At 36.1% G+C, this 19938-nt stretch overlaps 1 protein-coding gene across 2 annotated transcripts in view; it reads right to left on the reverse strand.

The window, feature by feature from the left end:
* The window catches only part of eml6 (EMAP like 6), a 96070-nt gene that overhangs the window by 24201 nt on the left and 51931 nt on the right, over positions 1 to 19938 (reverse strand). The window contains exons 16-27 of one of the 2 annotated variants that reach the window (XM_073917132.1): positions 19372 to 19558; positions 17710 to 17815; positions 16157 to 16250; positions 15707 to 15807; positions 12005 to 12207; positions 10233 to 10344; positions 9748 to 9875; positions 8245 to 8386; positions 7832 to 7984; positions 1453 to 1584; positions 1228 to 1316; positions 963 to 1130 (exon numbers count right to left, since the gene is read on the reverse strand). In XM_073917132.1, the coding sequence (XP_073773233.1) occupies positions 963 to 1130; positions 1228 to 1316; positions 1453 to 1584; positions 7832 to 7984; positions 8245 to 8386; positions 9748 to 9875; positions 10233 to 10344; positions 12005 to 12207; positions 15707 to 15807; positions 16157 to 16250; positions 17710 to 17815; positions 19372 to 19558 (1615 nt within the window). Of the gene's footprint in view, positions 1 to 962; positions 1131 to 1227; positions 1317 to 1452; positions 1585 to 7559; positions 7720 to 7831; positions 7985 to 8244; positions 8387 to 9747; positions 9876 to 10232; positions 10345 to 12004; positions 12208 to 15706; positions 15808 to 16156; positions 16251 to 17709; positions 17816 to 19371; positions 19559 to 19938 lie in introns of those variants that run through there. The other variant, XM_073917133.1, reaches the window with a different exon arrangement.

Below are 19938 nucleotides of genomic sequence, written 5' to 3' on the forward strand. Positions count from 1 at the left end.
TAAAATTGATTATTTTTTATTTAATAATATTTTATTTTGCATTTCTAAATGCTCCCCACTGAATTTAATATTCATGAAATTTTCTTTTAAATAAACAATGTATCAAAACATCCAAAAATAGGAAGTTCGTGTTAAACTTTGATAATATTAACAAATGCTTCTTGAGCAATTTCGAAATTAATTATGAAAAAAATATTTTAAATAAAAATAACTAATTCTAAAAAATAGTCTATAAATAAAATACACACTAAACATGATTAAAATCACAATATAAGTAGAAAAGTCATAAAAATACTGGAGCAATGGTTTATAAAAATTCAACTTTGCCACAATATTTTTAAACAGAAAACAACAATTTTAGGGAGACCTATTATACCCCTTTTTAAAAGATAATGTAATAATTAAATCTCTGATTTCCCCAGTGTGTGTGTGTGTGTGTGTGTTTGTGTAAAGTTTTAGCTCAAAACTGAAACTGACCCTTTTAGGCTTTGATCCTACTTGTGCCGTTTTGGCGACTATCGCTTTAAATTCAAATCAGATTGTGCTCTTTTTAAAAGAGGGCGGAGCTACAAATCCCTGTGTATCAGCATAGTGGCAGATTCAAAAACAAGACTAACTTCCTATGCTAATGAGGGAGAGATGGACACTAGTGGGCGGGGCTTTCCCCCTCTGATGACACGTACAAAGGGAGAATGTCAATCAAAGTGTTTCTATCAAGTCTGATTATAAAAAATACAATTAAAACATTTTGACCATAAGAAGCTGACTATATTCACACACTGCTGCCACACACCTGTGTTTAAACCCCTTATTAAAGTGATTTCTGCATTATAGCTTCCCTTTAAATTGTCTCAATACTGTATTTTGCCCTCATATAAACTCTGCCATGGTGTGCTGAAGAGATTTCCTTCAAAAACAAAGGACGTATGGTATGATTAGCTATTATTAGGATGAGCAGTGACCTTGGAGGGGAAGCTGAAGAGCTTGACGAAGCCAAAGTCGTCTCCAGTGGCCAGAAGCTTCTTGTCTTTGGTGAGAGACGAGGCGTTGACCAAACTCAGAGTCCGCCAGATGCCCTCACAGGTGCCACCCAACACTGACGTCCAGGTGGCCCATTCCATCTTCTCAAACTGAACACACACACACACAGACAGGTGAAAACACACACGATTATACACGCAGTGCTGCAAATAATGATGTAACACGCTCAGTGTTCAGCTCCTGTACCTCTAAACTGCTGATAGTTTGTCGTCTTCCGCGCGGAGCTTCAAAAAAGAGCTGCTCTTTGGCACCAGTGTTGACTTGAAGCAGTTTTCCTGCAATAACGCACACAAAAACCTTTCATTACTTCAATATGCATACTTTATTTTTCTTTCCAACTCTGGGACTAAGCTAAATTGCATGTTAATCAGCCTATTAATCTGTGTATGTGTGTGTGTGTGTGTGATTTACCACGGACGTCCCAGTCCACATGTGTGATACAGCTGGACGCTCCTTTACAGATTCCCACTCTCTTACTGGTCAGAACGTTATAAATGTCCACAAATGAATCATGGGAGGCCACAGCGAGGTATTTTCCAGCATCTTCAATGAAAAAGCAAGAAAAACAAATATACAAGCACATTTAATGTAATATTTTTACTCTAATATGTGCGATATTATATTTTAAATATATTAATAGTATTACAGATTGGTTTGGCAAAAGTTCATTACACCTAAATATCGGGAGTTATGTCTGGGGAGTCAAACAAGAGCGGTAGACACCAGTCTGTTTAAGACTACCATAAACTGACAAATAGTAGAGCAGGTCTCAAATTTTAAGTGTTTAGGCACCATATTGATAATAATTTGAATTTTAATTGTAATGTAGAGGCGGTTTATAAGAAAGCAAGTCAGAGCCTCTATTTCCTCCGCAAGTTGAGAAGTTTTAGGGCCCTATCATATACCCGGCACAGTGTGGCACAAGGCGCGGCGCAATAGTCTTTTGCTAGTTTCAGCTTGGCGCAAGAGTGGTTTTGAGGCGTTGCGCTACGCTGTTTAAATAGCAAATGCATTAGCGCTCATATGTGCGGCCATAGGCGTTCTGGTCTAAAAAGGAAGGTGTTCTGAGGCGGACCGCTGGCGCGTTGCTATTTTGAGAAACTAAAATAGTTTTTTCATTAGACCAAAACAAACCCGGTCTAAACTCCAGCGCAGAGTTGCGCCTCGCTTACACACTGCTTAATACACACAAGAGAGCAATAGGAAAATATCTTTACATATGAAAAAATTAAAATATTAAGGATATATATATATATAGGATATAATAACAATAGATATAGAATATAAATATAAAGGATTAAAATATTAAGGATTATTATATTAAAATATTAAGGATTAAAATATTAAGGATTAAAATATTATTGGAGAAGCACTTTAGCAGCATCTAGAACAGCAGCCTGTAAGTACATTTAAGATTTGTTTCAGTTGTTGTGTATGGTTTGAGGACTTGTTTCCAGCTGTTTGTGTAAAGTTGTAGGACATTTAAACTTGCTTTCAGTTGTGTATAATACTAGAAGTTGTTTAGCCACTGTTTCCTTGGTTACTATAAGAGCTTGTGTAGCGAACGCAGACGCGGTTCGCGTCGTCCGCCTCAGTTTCGGCCCTTGTTTTGACTCGGGAGGCGTGTCCAAACGCCAGGTAACCACTATATAGTGAGCACGGTAGCATTAGTCGGCAGGAGAAGCACTTTAGCAGCATCTAGAACAGCAGCCTGTAAGTACATTTAAGATTTGTTTCAGTTGTTGTGTATGGTTTGAGGACTTGTTTCCAGCTGTTTGTGTAAAGTTGTAGGACATTTAAACTTGCTTTCAGTTGTGTATAATACTAGAAGTTGTTTAGCCACTGTTTCCTTGGTTACTATAAGAGCTTGTGTAGCGAACGCAGACGCGGTTCGCGTCGTCCGCCTCAGTTTCGGCCCTTGTTTTGACTCTCGAGGCGTGTCCAGCTGAATTCAATCAGCTAGTGCTTTGGGGTTATATAAACAACTAGTTCACCGCGGCAGCGGTCGCGGCAGCCTCGTGTGAAGACCGCCTCGTGTGAAGACCGACGAGGGTAAAGACCATCGACTCTACCTGCGCGACTCCACCGAGCAAAGACACCGACAAAGCACTTGAGTACTTTACTGTATTGTTTTACTTTACACTTATTTTTTGTTGTCAGTGCACTTTTATTATGTGTTTTCTAATTCCTGTTGTTACTAACACTCGCAAAACACGGGAGGTGCGCTGCAGGCGTAATCCTCACAACCTTCGTTCAATACATGTATCTACTATTTCACAACTCTCTCTCTCCGTGGGCCTCTGGAATTGTCAATCAGCTGTTAACAAGGCTGATTTTATTACCTCCATAGCTACATATTCTGACTATAATCTCATGGCTCTAACTGAGACCTGGTTGAGGCCGGAGGACACTGCTACACATGCTACTCTTTCTGCTAATTTCTCTTTTTCCCACACTCCTCGTCAGACAGGGAGAGGGGGTGGGACTGGACTACTAATTTCCAAAGAATGGAAATTTACTCTGATACCGTCCCTGCCAACAATCAGCTCCTTTGAATTCCATGCAGTCACCATTATCCACCCCTTCTACATAAATGTGGTTGTCATCTACCGCCCACCAGGTAAATTAGGTCACTTCCTAGATGAACTGGATGTTCTTCTCTCATCTTTTTCTAATTTTGCCACTCCCTTATTGGTGCTAGGTGACTTCAACATTTACGTTGACAAACCGCAAGCTGCAGACTTTCAGACTCTGCTTGCCTCTTTTGACCTAAAAAGAGCACCTACTTCTGCTACCCACAAATCAGGTAATCAGCTAGACCTTATTTACACACGACACTGCTTCACTGATCAAACAATAGTAACTCCACTACAAATATCTGATCATTTCCTTCTGTCTCTCAACATCCACATTACTCCTGAGCCGCCACACACTCCAACACTGGTTACCTTTCGCAGAAACCTACGATCTCTCTCACCCAATAGACTATCCACCATTGTTTCAGACTCTCTTCCTCCATCTCGCAAACTCACTGCACTTGATTCGAACAGTGCCACTAATACACTCTGCTCCACACTAGCATCATGTCTAGACCGATTATGTCCTCTTGCATCCAGGCCAGCCCGTGCCAGTCCTCCTGCACCCTGGCTCTCGGATGCTCTCCGTGAGCATCGCTCAAAACTTCGGGCTGCAGAGAGAATTTGGCGGAAAACTAAAAATCCTGCACATCTCTTAACATACCAAACTCTTCTGTCCTCTTTCTCAGCTGAGGTTACTTCTGCAAAGCAGACGTATTACCGTCTGAAAATCAACAATGCCACTAATCCTCGCCTACTTTTTAAAACATTTTCCTCCCTCCTCTATCCTCCTCCTCCACCCGCATCCTCCACACTTACTACTGATGACTTTGCTACATTCTTCTGCACCAAAACTGCAAAAATCAGTGCTCAATTTGCTGCACCTACAACAAACACGCAAGATACAACACCAACACCACACACACTCACCTCTTTTTCTCAGCTCTCTGAGTCTGAGGTGTCCAAACTTGTGCTATCTAGCCATGCAACCACCTGTCCACTCGATCCCATTCCCTCTCATCTCTTGCAAGCCATCTCTCCTGCAGTCATACCAACACTGACTCACATAATTAACACATCTCTTGACTCTGGTTTATTCCCCACTACATTTAAGCAGGCTAGGGTAACCCCACTGCTAAAGAAACCCAACCTGGACCATACGCTACTTGAAAACTACAGACCAGTATCCCTGCTTCCATTCATGGCCAAGATTCTGGAGAAAGTAGTGTTCAATCAAGTCCTGGACTTTCTTACTCAAAACAATCTCATGGACAACAAGCAATCCGGCTTTAAGAAAGGCCACTCAACTGAGACTGCCCTGCTCTCGGTCGTGGAGGATCTCAGACTGGCTAAAGCAGACTCTAAATCATCAGTCCTCATTTTGCTGGACTTGTCAGCTGCTTTTGACACTGTCAACCACCAGATCCTGCTATCTACGCTTGAGTCACTGGGCGTTGCGGGCACTGTTATACAATGGTTCAGATCTTACCTCTCTGACAGGTCATTCAGGGTGTCTTGGAGGGGAGAGGTGTCCAACCTACAGCATCTAAACACTGGGGTACCTCAAGGCTCTGTTCTTGGGCCACTTCTCTTCTCCATCTACACATCATCTCTAGGACCAGTCATCCAGAGACATGGATTCTCCTACCACTGCTATGCTGATGACACCCAGCTATACCTCTCTTTTCATCCTGATGATCCCTCGGTTCCAGCTCGTATCTCAGCCTGCCTGTTGGATATTTCACACTGGATGAAAGATCATCATCTTCAGCTGAACCTCGCAAAAACGGAAATGCTTGTAGTTTCTGCCAACCCGACTCTACACCATAACTTTTCAATCCAGATAGATGGGGCAACCATTACTGCATCCAAAATGGTGAAAAGCCTTGGAGTAACGATTGATGACCAACTAAACTTCTCTGACCACATTTCTAGAACTGCTCGATCGTGCAGATTTGCACTCTATAACATCAGAAAGATCCGACCCTTCTTATCTGAACATGCAGCTCAACTCCTTGTTCAAGCTCTTGTTCTCTCCAAACTGGATTACTGCAACTCTCTACTAGCTGGGCTTCCAGCTAACTCTATCAAGCCTCTTCAACTGCTCCAGAATGCAGCAGCACGAGTTGTCTTCAATGAACCTAAACGAGCACATGTCACTCCGCTGCTAGTCCGTTTGCACTGGCTGCCAGTTGCTGCTCGCATCAAATTCAAAACTCTGATGTTTGCCTACAAAGTGACTTCTGGCCTAGCACCTTCTTATCTGCACTCACTTCTGCAGATCTATGTGCCCTCCAGAAACTTGCGTTCTGTGAATGAACGTCGCCTCGTGGTTCCATCCCAAAGAGGGAAAAAATCACTTTCGCGAACGCTCACGCTCAATCTGCCCAGTTGGTGGAATGAACTCCCTAACTGCATCAGAACAGCAGAGTCACTCGCTATTTTCAAGAAACGACTAAAAACTCAACTATTTAGTCTCCACTTCACTTCCTAAGCTGCAATTGCCTCTTTGAATATCACACTAATTGTACAAAAAAAAAAAAAAAAAAAAAAAAAAAAAACTACTAACACTTCCCTTCTTAGACTTTACAGACCTGAAACTTGCCTTTAGTACTTATTCATTGTTGCTCTTAGTTGTGTAAATTGCTTCCTTGTCCTCATTTGTAAGTCGCTTTGGATAAAAGCGTCTGCTAAATGACTAAATGTAAATGTAAATGTATTACAAAACATATTATTTTCTAGCCTACATAAATATGAAAAATCACTGCTTTTATGTCTTCTTCATCTCAGGAGGCTTTTTCAGTTCATTCATAACAATTTGCTTTTGTATAATGTTATTATTATTAGCAGTATTATTTATTATATCCATATTTATATTTGTTTTATTAAAAACAAGCTTAGATTTGCCCACCTGTCAGCTTTCAGACCATATGGGGCTCAGCATGTGTATTAGGATATAACTCAGGTTTTTGAGCACACTTCGTTATTATTGTTCATTTATTCGTTTGCTGGAAATTAGAACTGAATTTAGAAACAGTTTTGAAACGAATATTTGCGCTTAACAAACAAAATTAATCATTTATAGACTAATTGATGTCTGTGTGTAAAGGTTTCCCTATCCAAGAGCGAAAGTGAAAGTGATCCATTATCTCTCATTCTCATGCAGTAGATGCTCTGTTTAACAGTTTTCTGTTAACTGTTTGCTTGTGAAATGCTCAGTTTTTCCAATTAGACTTACTTTGCGTCCTGTAAATAGCGAATGCGCTTATGGCGCGATGCATCTGTCTCTTAAAGGGAATGGGAGATAAGACTCTAATTAGTTTATTTTTCAAAACACACCTATAACTCATTAAGAAAATAAACTCAACCCTTTTAGCCCATGCGCCACGGCGCAAAGCGGATTTTCCCGTCCTTAAATTAGCAAAAACGCGTCCTGACACGCTCTGAAAGCGTTTGCGCCCTGCGTTTTGCACTCTGACTGTCAAAATAGAGCCCTTAATGTAAGTACACAGACTTTAAACATGGCATATAGATCATTGATGGAGAGTGTTCTCACATATAATATTGTTTCATGGTTTGGTAACACAACACTTAAACAGAAGAAGAAATTATCGCAAATTATCAATCAGGCAAATAAGATAACTGGTCACAAACAACATTCATTGCAGATTTTAATTGACTCCTTTATGGAAAAAACAGCAGTTGTGATTTTTAAAGGTAATACTCATCCCCTTCACTTCACGCAGGTTTAGAGTTCCTAAAGCACGAAGAAAGGCTTACAAAAAGTCATTTATCCCAATGGCAGTTGTTATTTTAAATCGGATCACTGTTTCAAGTGAAGGAGGTGGTTGCCATGAATGATCGGCAGTATTTCGTTTTAAAATGTGCCCTTTTTTCTGTCAAACAGCATTTGGGAAATATTTGAAAACAAATATAAAATATATATTAATGTATTTTCTACTATTATTTAATAGATGTATTCAGCAGCGCAAATGAGTGGATCAAAGCTTGAAGATAAGTCCAGCTCTGGAACTAGAAAACAGCATGAGGTCTTGTTAGCGATGCATAATGAAAAAGCATAAACAAACACGTCCCAGGTTTCCTGTAAAACACCACACAGAGGGAAGCTCAGTTTATCCATGTCAAAACAGCTTTTTTTCTGAGAGGAATCAGTGATTTAATCTCTCTGCCAGTGAGTGTGTGTGGACATTCACCTTGAGAGAACCTGATGTCAGAGATGATCTCCTTTCTGTGGTGAAACGTCACCATGTCCTCCAATGTGTCTGCGTTCACCACTAGGAAGCTGCCATCGTTCAGACCCACCGCTAAGGCTTTTCCATCAGGGGAGAAGGCACAGCATCGACCACCTACAAACACACACAAACACACACACAACAATGACATTCCAGTGGTGGAAAGAGAACTGAAAAGCCTTACTCAGGTAAAAGTACTATTACTTTCCCAAAAATGTAGCGCAAGTAGAGTAAAAGTATCTGATGTAAATATTACTCCATGTATGAGTAAAAAGTAGCCCTTTTAAAAGTACTCATGAGCTGTGAGTATTACACTGTGGAAGTCTGATGCGTTTACATGTTTTGCTTTATGTCATTTGCAGACTCGTGTGTACCTTTTTTTAGTTTCCGGACGGCCACCATTCGATGGTTGGCTGAAAGCTCCCAGATGCGCAGTGTTTTATCATCACTCACTGTGGCACAGATAGGCAGCAGTGGATGAGCGGCCAGACCCCAAACTTCCCCCTCCATATGACCCTAAAACACACACAAAAACACAACACATTCAGGAGATTCAACCGGTGCTAGATTAATAATGTTACATGCGTCAATACAAGCATCTGCTAAATGCAGTGCTGGGTGTTTTGAGTTATGAAGTTACTAGTAAATAAAATAAAATAAAATAAAATAAAATAAAAAAAAATAAAATAAAATAAAATAAAAAAAAATTAAAAAAATAAAATAAAATAAATAAAAAATAAAAAAAATAAAATAAAAAAATAAATAAAATAAAAATAAAAAAATTTAATAAAATAATTATTTTTAATAAAAAACCTATTATTTATTAAGCAATTAAATAAACAAATAAATTGAATAATTAAATAAATAAAAATATAAATAAATGAATAAATTATTATAAGGACATTTTTGTAATAAAAATATGAATATTTTAAGCAATTAAATAAATAATTATTAAAAATTATTTAAATAAATAATTATTAAAAATTATTTAAATAAATAATAAATAAATCATTTTAACTTTTAAGTTTTTAATTAAATAAAAATAATTTAATAAATAAATACAATAAAATGTAAATAAACAAATAATTTGTTTTTAAGTAATTGTAATAATAAACAAAACAAAATACAATAAAAATAAATAAATACATTTTAAAAATAAAAAAAATAAATAAATACATTTTAAAACTTTCTAATTATTAAAAACAATTACTAAATCAATAAATGCAATAAAATATATATAACTAAATTATACATTAAGTAATTCTAATAAATAAATAAATAAAATAAATAAATAAAACAATAAAATTAAATGAATAAATAAACAAACAAAAAATAAAGTGCTTCTAATTATTAATATAAATAATTAAATTAATAAATACAATAAAATATAAATAAATTAATAAATAATTTTTAAGTAATTCTAATAAATAAAATAAAGTAAAATAAAATAATACAAATAAATGAATAAATAAATAAATAAGTAAACAAATAAATAAATAAAGTGCTTGTTTTGTCCTCAATTGTAGGTCACTTTGGATAAAAGCATCTGCTAAAAGACTAAAGGTAAAATGTTCCACTAAAAAGTTAATAATTACTGTTAATTTTTTTCGTTATTTAATTACAGATACTCATAATGTACTTTCCCTGAACTGTAAATGAATTCAACAAATCTGTATAATATTAAAGGTATTTTAAACAGTAATTAAATAAGTGTTTAAGTTTCTGAAATAATAATGAGAAAATTAATTTTAACAAAATTTTAATTATGCAATTAATAATTATTAATTAATTAGTTTTGTTTATTAACTTGTCAACCGCTGGCTTAATGCATAAATATAAAGGGTTATTATCGATTTATTGTTGTTGAAGATCCACACCTGTACAAGTAAAGTCATGGGGCCGCTTTTGTCGATCTCCAGGATCTCTCCGTTCTTGGTTCCCACCAGAATGTGTCCATGTCCTAGTGTGATCGCTCTAATGGACGGATTGTCCTCCAACAACAGTCCTGAAGAAAACAACCGCAACAATTAGACTTTAAAAAAAATTCATCATTTATTTTTGCGTGTGTGTGAATGAGTGTGTATGGATATTTCCCAGTACTGGGTTGTGGCTGGAAGGGCATCCAATGCGTAAAACACATGTGGGAAGAGTTGGTGGTTCATTCCGCTGTGGCAACCCCTCATAAATAAGGCACTAAGCCAAATGAAAATGCCTGAAGGAATTTCCTGTATTCCTGTATTTTTTTTACATATTTAGCATGTTGATGGTCACTGTGGAATGCTGATTACTTTTCTAAATTATTTCTGTCTCCTAGAGGGTCTCAGTGTAAAAATAAAGCAGTGCAAAACAAAGCAGAACTGACCTTTAGATGAAGGCGAGAGAGCTGCTCTCTTGATGGCGTAGGTTTTCAGACATCTCTCAAACATGTCGTCCCACAGCTCCACCACTCCATCTTTACCACCCGTCACAAAACCCTTCACATCATGCACACACACACGCACACACACACACACACACACACACACACACACACACACACACACACACACACACACACACACACACACACACACACACACACACACACACACACACACACATTTAATATTTATTTTCTTAGACAATATACGTTATTAATTCATATACTGAAAATAGTAAATACTAATTATAGAGTAAAACTAATAATAAAAAACAATATGCATATCCTACATATACATTCTTTTCAATACTCATTTTAACCAATTTTATTAATTAATTATTATTTTAGTCCATTTACTTTGTTTATCTTACATTTCTGCATTACAAAATATTACAATTAAAACATAATTAAGACAAAAGTCTTGTCGCATATGCAAATTTTAGGAACGTCAAATAATAACTTGACTTCTAGTTGATCATTTGGTATCAGAAGTGTCTTATATGAAAGGCAAGGGCCTCTAGATGACGCTTATTTAAGCACAATCAAATATAATCATGTCTTGATTTTGGATGATTTCATTAGGACAGTAATGTCTGACTCTGCTTAGACGACTCATCACTGAACAGAAATGATGTCCAGTATAGAATATAAAGTCCTGCTGCAGTGGAGACAGAATGAATATTGTGTCTGACTCCATCATGAGCTTGGAGGACTGCATCCATACATCTCTGACATGACTCACATCACTGATTAATAAAGTCATCTAAAAGAAAGCGTTCCTGCAGGACTCCCAGAGTTTATCAAGACTCTTTGGATTCATCTTCAATGCCTCCTTCTCCATCTTACCCCAGACATGCTCAATCATGTTCATGTCTGGTGACTGGGCTGGCCAATCCTGGAGCATCTTGATCTTCTTTGCTTTCAGGAGCTTTGATGTGGAGGCTGAAGTATGAGGAGTGCTATCCTGCTGGAGAATTGTCCCTCTCCTGTGGTTTGTAATGTAATGGGCAGCACAGATGTCTTGATATCTCAGGCTGTTGATGTTGCAGATCTCTCGCACGCCCCCATACTGAATGCAACCCCAAACCATGATTTCTCCTTCACCAAACTTGACTGATTTCTGTGAGAATCTTGGCTCCATGCGGGTTCCAGTAGGTCTTCTGCAGTATTGGTGATGATTGGGATGCAGTTGAACAGATGATTTCAGAAAAATCCACCTTCTGACACTTTTCCAAATGATCAACTAAAAGACAAGTTATTAAATGTTGCTCTTACAACTGAGATCCATAACAAAACTTTTGTCAGGTAGTATATGTATAAATTGATCTTATGTTAATTAATAACTCCTTAATTAATAACTTCTATTCACTAGTTTCTTTTTCAGATTGAAGAGTAAAGAAGATATTTTAAGAAATATTTAAAATTCATTGCCACTGACTTCCATAATAGAAAAAATCTCCAACATTTTTCAAAATATCTTCTTTTGTGTTTTGGAACAAGTGGAATACAAGTAAATGTCGATAGAATTGCCATTTTTGAGTGATCTGTCTCTTTAAAATACTCGTACAATCTACTATTATTTATATTTAAGTAGCTTAGGCAAACATTTCACCTTAATTTACATATATGTGACGAATAAAAAAATGAAATCAAATATATAAAAATAATACTGAATCAATAACTCTAAAATATCGAGAAACAGACGTATAGCACACCTTATCCAGAGAACACATGGCGAAGACAGGGCCGTCGTGAGCTTTGATGCTCTTCATGAGTGTCGTGTCCTTCCAGATGTAAACATCACCTGTAGTCGCTCCAGAAAACACCAGATCTTCCGATCGGCCGTAACAGGCGGACATCATAGTCTCCTGCTTACCCAGATTCCCAAAAATACCCCTCCGAAACGTTAAACCTCCTCCTGCGTTCACAAATATACAATACAGTCCCGTCAAGTTTAACTACATGTGATAAATACAGCTGAACAAAATCTCATATTGACATGCTAATTAAATATAAATATAAATATATAAAAATATAATATAAATACAAAAATAAATATAATATAAATTCAATATAAATATAAATATAATATAAATACAAAATAAATATAATATAAATTCAATATAAATATAAATATAATATAAATACAAATATAAAATAAATATAAATATAAATACAAATATAAAAATAAATATAATATAAATATAAATATAAATATAATATGAATATAAATACAAATATAATATAAATAAAAATACAATCATAAATATAATATAAATACAAATATAAATAAAATATAAATATAAAATACATATAATATTAATAGAAATACAAATATAATATAAATATATATATAATATAAATATAATATAAATATAAATACAAATATAAATATCATATTAATATATATATAATATAAATATAAATACAAATATAAATATAATATAAATACAAATATAAATATATAATATAAATATAAATACAAATATAATATAAATATAAATACAAATATAATATAAATATAAATATAAATATAAATATAAATACAAATATAATATAAATATAAACATAAATATAAATACAAATATAAATATAATATAAATATAAATATAATATAAATACAAATATAATATAAATATACATATAAACACAAATACAAATATAATATAAATATAAATATAATATAATATAAATATAAAAACAAATATAAATATAAATATAAAGCAATTTAAAACTAGAGGAGTGAAGCTTGATGACAAGCATTTGATGTTGGCTTGAAAAAAAAAGGCTGAAAACAGCTAAGAACTCTCTGACTGTACAAATACTGTGAGTAAATAGCTCTGCCAGGAATAATTCACTCCAGGCTGTTGAATTATTGGAGAATAATGCATCATCCTGAGGTGGTGCTGCAGACAAAGAGTGAGGCAGAGTAGCTGTTACACATCAGGTGAGCATTATTTTCTAATAATTTAACAGCATGGAGAGCATTATTCCAATTATACTGTTTCCCACAGCTGCAGTCGCTCTTCAGATGTTGTATTTCAGACATTTGTCAGGTTTTTCTCCTGAAGTTGCTCCTGTGTGTAGCACTAGTTTCTTCCAAGTCTCCTCCAAAGCCTTCGGTTGTGTTTTGCTGTGATTTAATAACTAAAATAACTATAATTATTCAGCGTAGTGACATGGAGCTGTAATGAGCTCAAAACCTGCCGGAACTACTTTATGCGTTCCTCCAAAAATAAATGCACACCTTAAAATGCTTATCAGCCAATCAGAATCAAGCAGAGGCATAGTATAAACCTAAATATAATCTGTACAAGAAACGTCCATAAATCGAAGTAATCCATGGACTTACATAAAGGCAATTAGCAGTTCTAACAGAGCTGCAGGCACAAGCGCTCCTGAAGGCATTGGGTTATTTGAGCATCCTGCTTTGAGTCACTGAGCTCTTATAAAAGCTCCTGCGCTCGTTTAATTGGTGAAATACGGAGTGCTGATGGTAAAGTTGACAAAACAGTCATATCAGTGTACGAGGGCTGGATGTGATGTGGCAGATTCTCCTCACAGTCATTTTTGCAGACCGGCTGCAGCTTCACATGTCTCAGCTAAAACACTTGAGTTGGAAAGCAAGTGCTGTGATTCAGGATGTTAAAGGGCACCTATGATGCTAAATTAACTTTTAGAAGCTGATTAGACAGAACTGTGTGTCGGTATATTGTGTCTACAGTCATATTGGAGAGATAGAAACACAACAAGTCTTTTTTTTATGTACTGATATTAAAATAGGATCCAAATCCCAGTGACTTTGAGGCCACACCCTGACATAGCAGTTTTCCCCACCCACCGAATTGATTGACAGGTGTGCATTAACACAAAGTCCCTTTAAGTCAAGTCATTTCACTCGGTGGCCATCTTTGAAATGCCTCTCGGGCAGTATGCTCTGGCATTCTGTCTGAATGGGGAAGCATCAAACTCTCCAAAACTGTTTGTCAAGCTTACGATTACATTACATATTTGGAACACCAATAAAATTAAACAACATCTGTCGCATAAGTTTCGTTTCTAAATGTCCGAATCAAACAAAATCAGCATATTTTCAGGTTGCTCGAGCTAATGTGTATCGAGATCATGACACCAACCTCTTTATGGCCATTCTACATATTATCATCCTCTTGCTCGATTCACACGGGGCTTCATCGTCAACGCTTGACGGAGGGCGTGCCTGAAGTTAGGGCTAATGCGATCATCATAGCAGCGTCAGCCAATGAAATTAGTCTGCAACTGGCTATTGTGGTATTTGCATAAAGCGATCTGATTGGCTGACACTTCCTTTGCCGCTTGAAAAGTTGAGAAATTCCCAACTTCTTTAACTAGTAATGTTGCTGAAGCAGTGCCAAGGGAGCCCAGGTTCATTCTGGAAACGTAGCCCCGCGGGCATTTCTTGAGACCGTGAAATACGTCCCGGAGATACGTATTTGTGCAGTTTTTGTTTTCGATAATCCGCAAGAGGCCGATGTGCGCGCTTTTTCGCGTCTCGAACGCCTCTTGCGAGCCCGTGCCGTTCTCACCCGCGCTATTCCCGCGTAAAAAGCTGCCGGAGGCCGTTGTCGAGCGACCGTCTGTCCGACCGACTGACTGACTGAATGATTGACTGGGCTGCCAGCCAATCGGCCGACCCAGCCACCCTCCTCCTTCCCTAAACCCAAGCGATGATTTACAAAAGCCGTCCAGAAAAAGTAAAGCCCTCGTCCGATTTTGATCGCTCTTTCGGATTTCACCACATTCTCGTCCCATTATGAACTCGTTCGCTTTATTTTTTGGATAACTGATTTCTGGAACCGCTCTTCCCCTGACTCGAACCCGGTCATCGCCGCGGCCAGCTCCTCCTCCTCCGGGTCTCTGCTTCGCCGTCCGAACACGACGAGCTAACAAGACTAACTGGTTGCTGCGGGTAAGCCCTCCACACGGAGGAGTTGAGCCGTCCGCCGACGAGCGCAAAGAAAAGCGGCGTCACACCACCCCGTAGCGTTCGCTTGAAAAAACGAAATGCAGCCATACGTACCTCCAGCCACAAGAATCGCGGTCTCCAGAAACGTCCGCGCGGCTACGTTTTCAGAATGAGCTTGGGTTGCATATAAACGTCCTCAGAATAGGATTTGCAAAGAAACTGGGATTAAAAGATCTGTTCCAACTCTCTGTGATCAGATGCACCTCATGAGTTTAAAACGTTTTTAAAACAGAGCATGTTTGTAATGAAGACAGTAAAATCGCTGTAGTTCATAACCACTGAAAATCTAATCATCACAGCCGCATAACATTAGTGTCAGTAAACGCATGTGTTATCTTATATCTTGTAAATGGGAGGAAATAGGAACTTTTTCATGTCAACGTTCACTATGTTAGCTAGTTAGCATGTTTACCTGTGTGCAGCCAGAACTTGATGTGTTTCATTCCCACCGTCACTAGTTTGTCCATGCGGAACGGGTTTCCTTTCACCACAAAGATCTTATCCTTATGTCCTCTGTGGCAGAGAGATCAGCTTGTTGTAAATATGCATTTAATATGTATTACAGATCTTATCTTAAAAAATACAATATACATACTAGTATATATAATTTAAAATAAATTCATTTTGAAAACCAAAAATCATATAATAAGCTATAAATAATTATAATAATAAATTATAATGTATTTTTTAAAAACTAAAATAATAATTAATCAAATAAAATTTACTTAATAACAATAATTACTAAATGATTTTAAAATAAACAATTTACAATTGTAAACTCTATACAGAAATGTCTGACATGCAATATAATATATTTATAATACATTACATATTGCAATTAACAATTATATTAGTATTGTACCTGGATTTGGCCAGTTTTTCTCCTTTTTTCCAGTCCCAGATGACAATGCAGTGTTCTTCATCGATACCCACAGACACTAGACTCTTTCCATCCGCTAAATGGCACATATTTTTGCAAGTAAAATAACAGAACCATACTTAAAGACTGCACAATTGGGATGCATTAAGTAACAAAACATAAATATTTAGAAATAAAATGAAAATACATTTAGTAAATAACTAAAGTAAAACAACAACATTTTAGTCTTACAAAATATTAAATTTAAAACAAATGCAGTACTTTTAAATTTCCAGTCATAAAAAGTGCAACATATTTGCAACATAACCTTGACAAAAAAATTAGGAATCGATCATTCAAATCGCTTGAAATCAAGAAGTTTTGTCAGAAAGCATCAATGCAATGAATGTGGCTTTTCTTTGTGTCCATGTGCACAGAAACCCAAATGTAATGTGCTGAAACTGATAGAGCTTTAAAACACATGCAGATGTTTAGTTTATTGTTGCAGAAGTAACTGAAGCACAAGCTGTAAAGGCTCCGCCTTCTTCTGGAAAAGGGGGCGGGTAGCAGCAGCTCATTTTCATATAAAGAGACACTCATAAAACATTGTTGAATGTGTTAATATTTGTTAAATGTTTATCTTGATTACTATTTGTCTACTTTGTGTGTGTGTGTGTGTGTGTGTGTGTGTGTGTGTGTGTGTGTGTGTGTGTGTGTGTGTGTGTGTGTGTGTGTGTGTGTGTGTGTGTCTTTTTTATTGTCTATTTACAGTTGAAGTCCCCCTGTATATTTTTCCCCAATTTCTGTTTAACGAAGAGCAACACATTTTTAAACATAATAGTTTGAATAACTCAAGATACTAATATTCAGCTTAAAGTGACATTAAAAGGCTTAACTAGGCTAATTAGTGTAAGATTAGAGTAATTAGGCAAGTCCTTGTATAACAGTGGTTTATTCTGTAGACCAGTGGTCACCAAACTTGTTCCTGCAGGGCCGGTGTCCTGCAGATTTTAGCTCCAACCCTAATCAAACACACCTGAACAAGCTAATCAAGGTCTTACTGGGTATACTTGAAACATCCGGGCAGGTGTGTTGAGGCAAGATGGACCTAAACCCTGCAGGGACACCGGCCCTGCAGGACCAGGATTGGTGGCCCCTGCTGTAGACTATCCAAAACAAATATTTCTTGAGGGGGCTAATAATGTTGACCTTAAAATGGGTTTAAAACAATTAAAACCTGCTTTAATTCCAGCCGAAATAAAACAAATAAGACTTTCTCCAGAAGAAAAAATATTATAGGAAATACTGTGAAAAATTCCTGAATCTGTTCAACATCACTTGGGAAATATTTCAAAAATATATACAGGAAGGCGAATTATTCTGAATTCAACTGTATGTACATGTATTTAGATGCATCTTGTATTAAGTATATCATTGTATTTTGCACTGTCCAGGGCTTGAAGCATTTCAGTCTTATGTACACATACTTCTGGTGATAATTAAAGTGATCTGAAGTAAAAACTGCTCAAAAAGGGGCATTGCTATAATGATCTGACCTGTGAACTCGAGCGCACAGACACCGCGCTGATGTTGACCCTTCAGCAACGACAAACACTTGAGCGTTTGGATGTCCCACACATGGATGGCTGGATCTCGACCCACCTGAGACACACACACACATATACAGCTGCTGACCGTTTCTCAGTGTTTCACGGCAATATCTTTAAATAAATAATTTATTTAGACCTATTTTCATTATTCATTTATTTTCATTATTTGTTTATTATTATGTACAATAACTGAGACATAAAATGAGATAGTAAAATATAATCAACAACGAAAATGGAAATAAAAAGAGAAATGAAACATAACTTGAAAATGTCTTAGTCCAATCAAAATAGCAAACACTGAACATCATTCTATATTTAGGCTGCTTTATTTATTTATTTTATTTATTTAAGACTACTTATTTGTACTAAATGTTTGTGCTTTCATTTTAGTTGTCTTTTACTTCTTCAATTCTATTTTCCAAAACGAATCCTCTTTGCACTTAAAAAGTTTACAATAAAGTGTGTTAACAAATTTTAAATGATTAATGAAGGAATTATAATCCTTTGACTTATTGTTTAATATCATTTACAAGCACAGTAGCATATTTAAAGCTGCTGTATGGGCTATTTCTGTCCGTTCGCATCCCGTCCCTTTGCGCCCCCTGGCGGCTCATTCACAAACTGCGGTCATACATTAAAAACAGAGCGGCACCTATTTCAAACGGCGGCGGTAGATGCTGCGGCGTTAATAACCACTTTGAACTCTCACCTACTGTATATGAACACTCTGTCTGTACTTCACATTCATAACCACATTTTACAAAGCAAAGTCAGCAAAAATATCAATTTAAATGATTAGTTCACTTACAAAATGAATGTTTCCTCATAATTCACTCTACTCTCTGCTACACAAGATGTTTATTTCCTAATCTCTTCAGTCACAAAGAAATGACTTTCAAGGAAAACATTCAGGATTTTTCTCCATATAGTGGAGTAACCCTAACCATAAACCCTTTATAGCCATCATTAGCGCCCCCTGTGGGGTGAATTTCTGCTAAAAACCAGACACTATTTAGCAAGAATGAACACTAGATAGATGGATGGATGGATAGATAGATATACATACATATAGATAGATATACATTAGATGAATGGATGGATGGATGGATGGATATACAGATGGATATACAGATGGATAGATAGATAGATAGATAGATAGATAGATAGATAGATAGATAGATAGATAGATAGATAGATAGATAGATAGATAGATAGATAGATAGATAGATAGATAGATAGATAGATAGATAGATAGATAGATAGATAGATAGATAGACGGATGGATAGACGGACAGATGGATGGATGGATGGATGGATAGATAGATAGATCAACAGATAGATGGATGGATGGATGGATGGACGGATGGACAGACAGACAGACAGACAGACAGACAGACAGACAGACAGACAGACAGACAGACAGACAGACAGACAGACAGATAGATAGATAGATAGATAGATAGATAGATAGATAGATAGATAGATAGATAGATAGATAGATAGATAGATAGATAGATAGATAGACATATAGATAGATAGATGGATGGATGGGTGGATGTATGGATAGATCATCAGGCATCTTTTGTCTGTCATTCAGGTTAGTCTCACCTGTCCGCTGGCCACGTAGTCTTTGAGTGGATGTACGGTGAGGCTCAAGATGTCGTCGTCGTGTCCGAGGTAAAAGCGTTGTGTGTGTTGCTGCCTGTTATAAACCACTGCTACAGCCGCTACATGATACACCACCTCACCGGCCTGAGTGTAAAATAGATTATTCCTGCAGTCACAGCCTCTGTACCTGAAACACACACACAGCACATCACTGTTAACATGACATCTAAAATATATCCATGCAACATATTAATATTAATAAAAAAAATATTAATAAAAAAAAAAAATAAAAAAAAAAAAAAAAATATATATATATATATATATATATATATATATATATATATATATATATATATATATATATATATACATATACATATATATATATATATATATATAATATTATATATAATATTTAAAAATTAAATTACTGGATTAATTCATATAGAAAATATGCTTAAACTATACAGAAATACTAAATTATGTATAGAAAATATGAATGTCCAACAAAAAATGTAACAAAATGTTAAAAAAGACATGTATGTATATATACAGTAGAAGTCAGAA

This window comes from Danio rerio, chromosome 11 (genome assembly GCF_049306965.1).
Source record: "Danio rerio strain Tuebingen ecotype United States chromosome 11, GRCz12tu, whole genome shotgun sequence".
NCBI classification, from domain to species: Eukaryota; Metazoa; Chordata; class Actinopteri; order Cypriniformes; family Danionidae; genus Danio; species Danio rerio.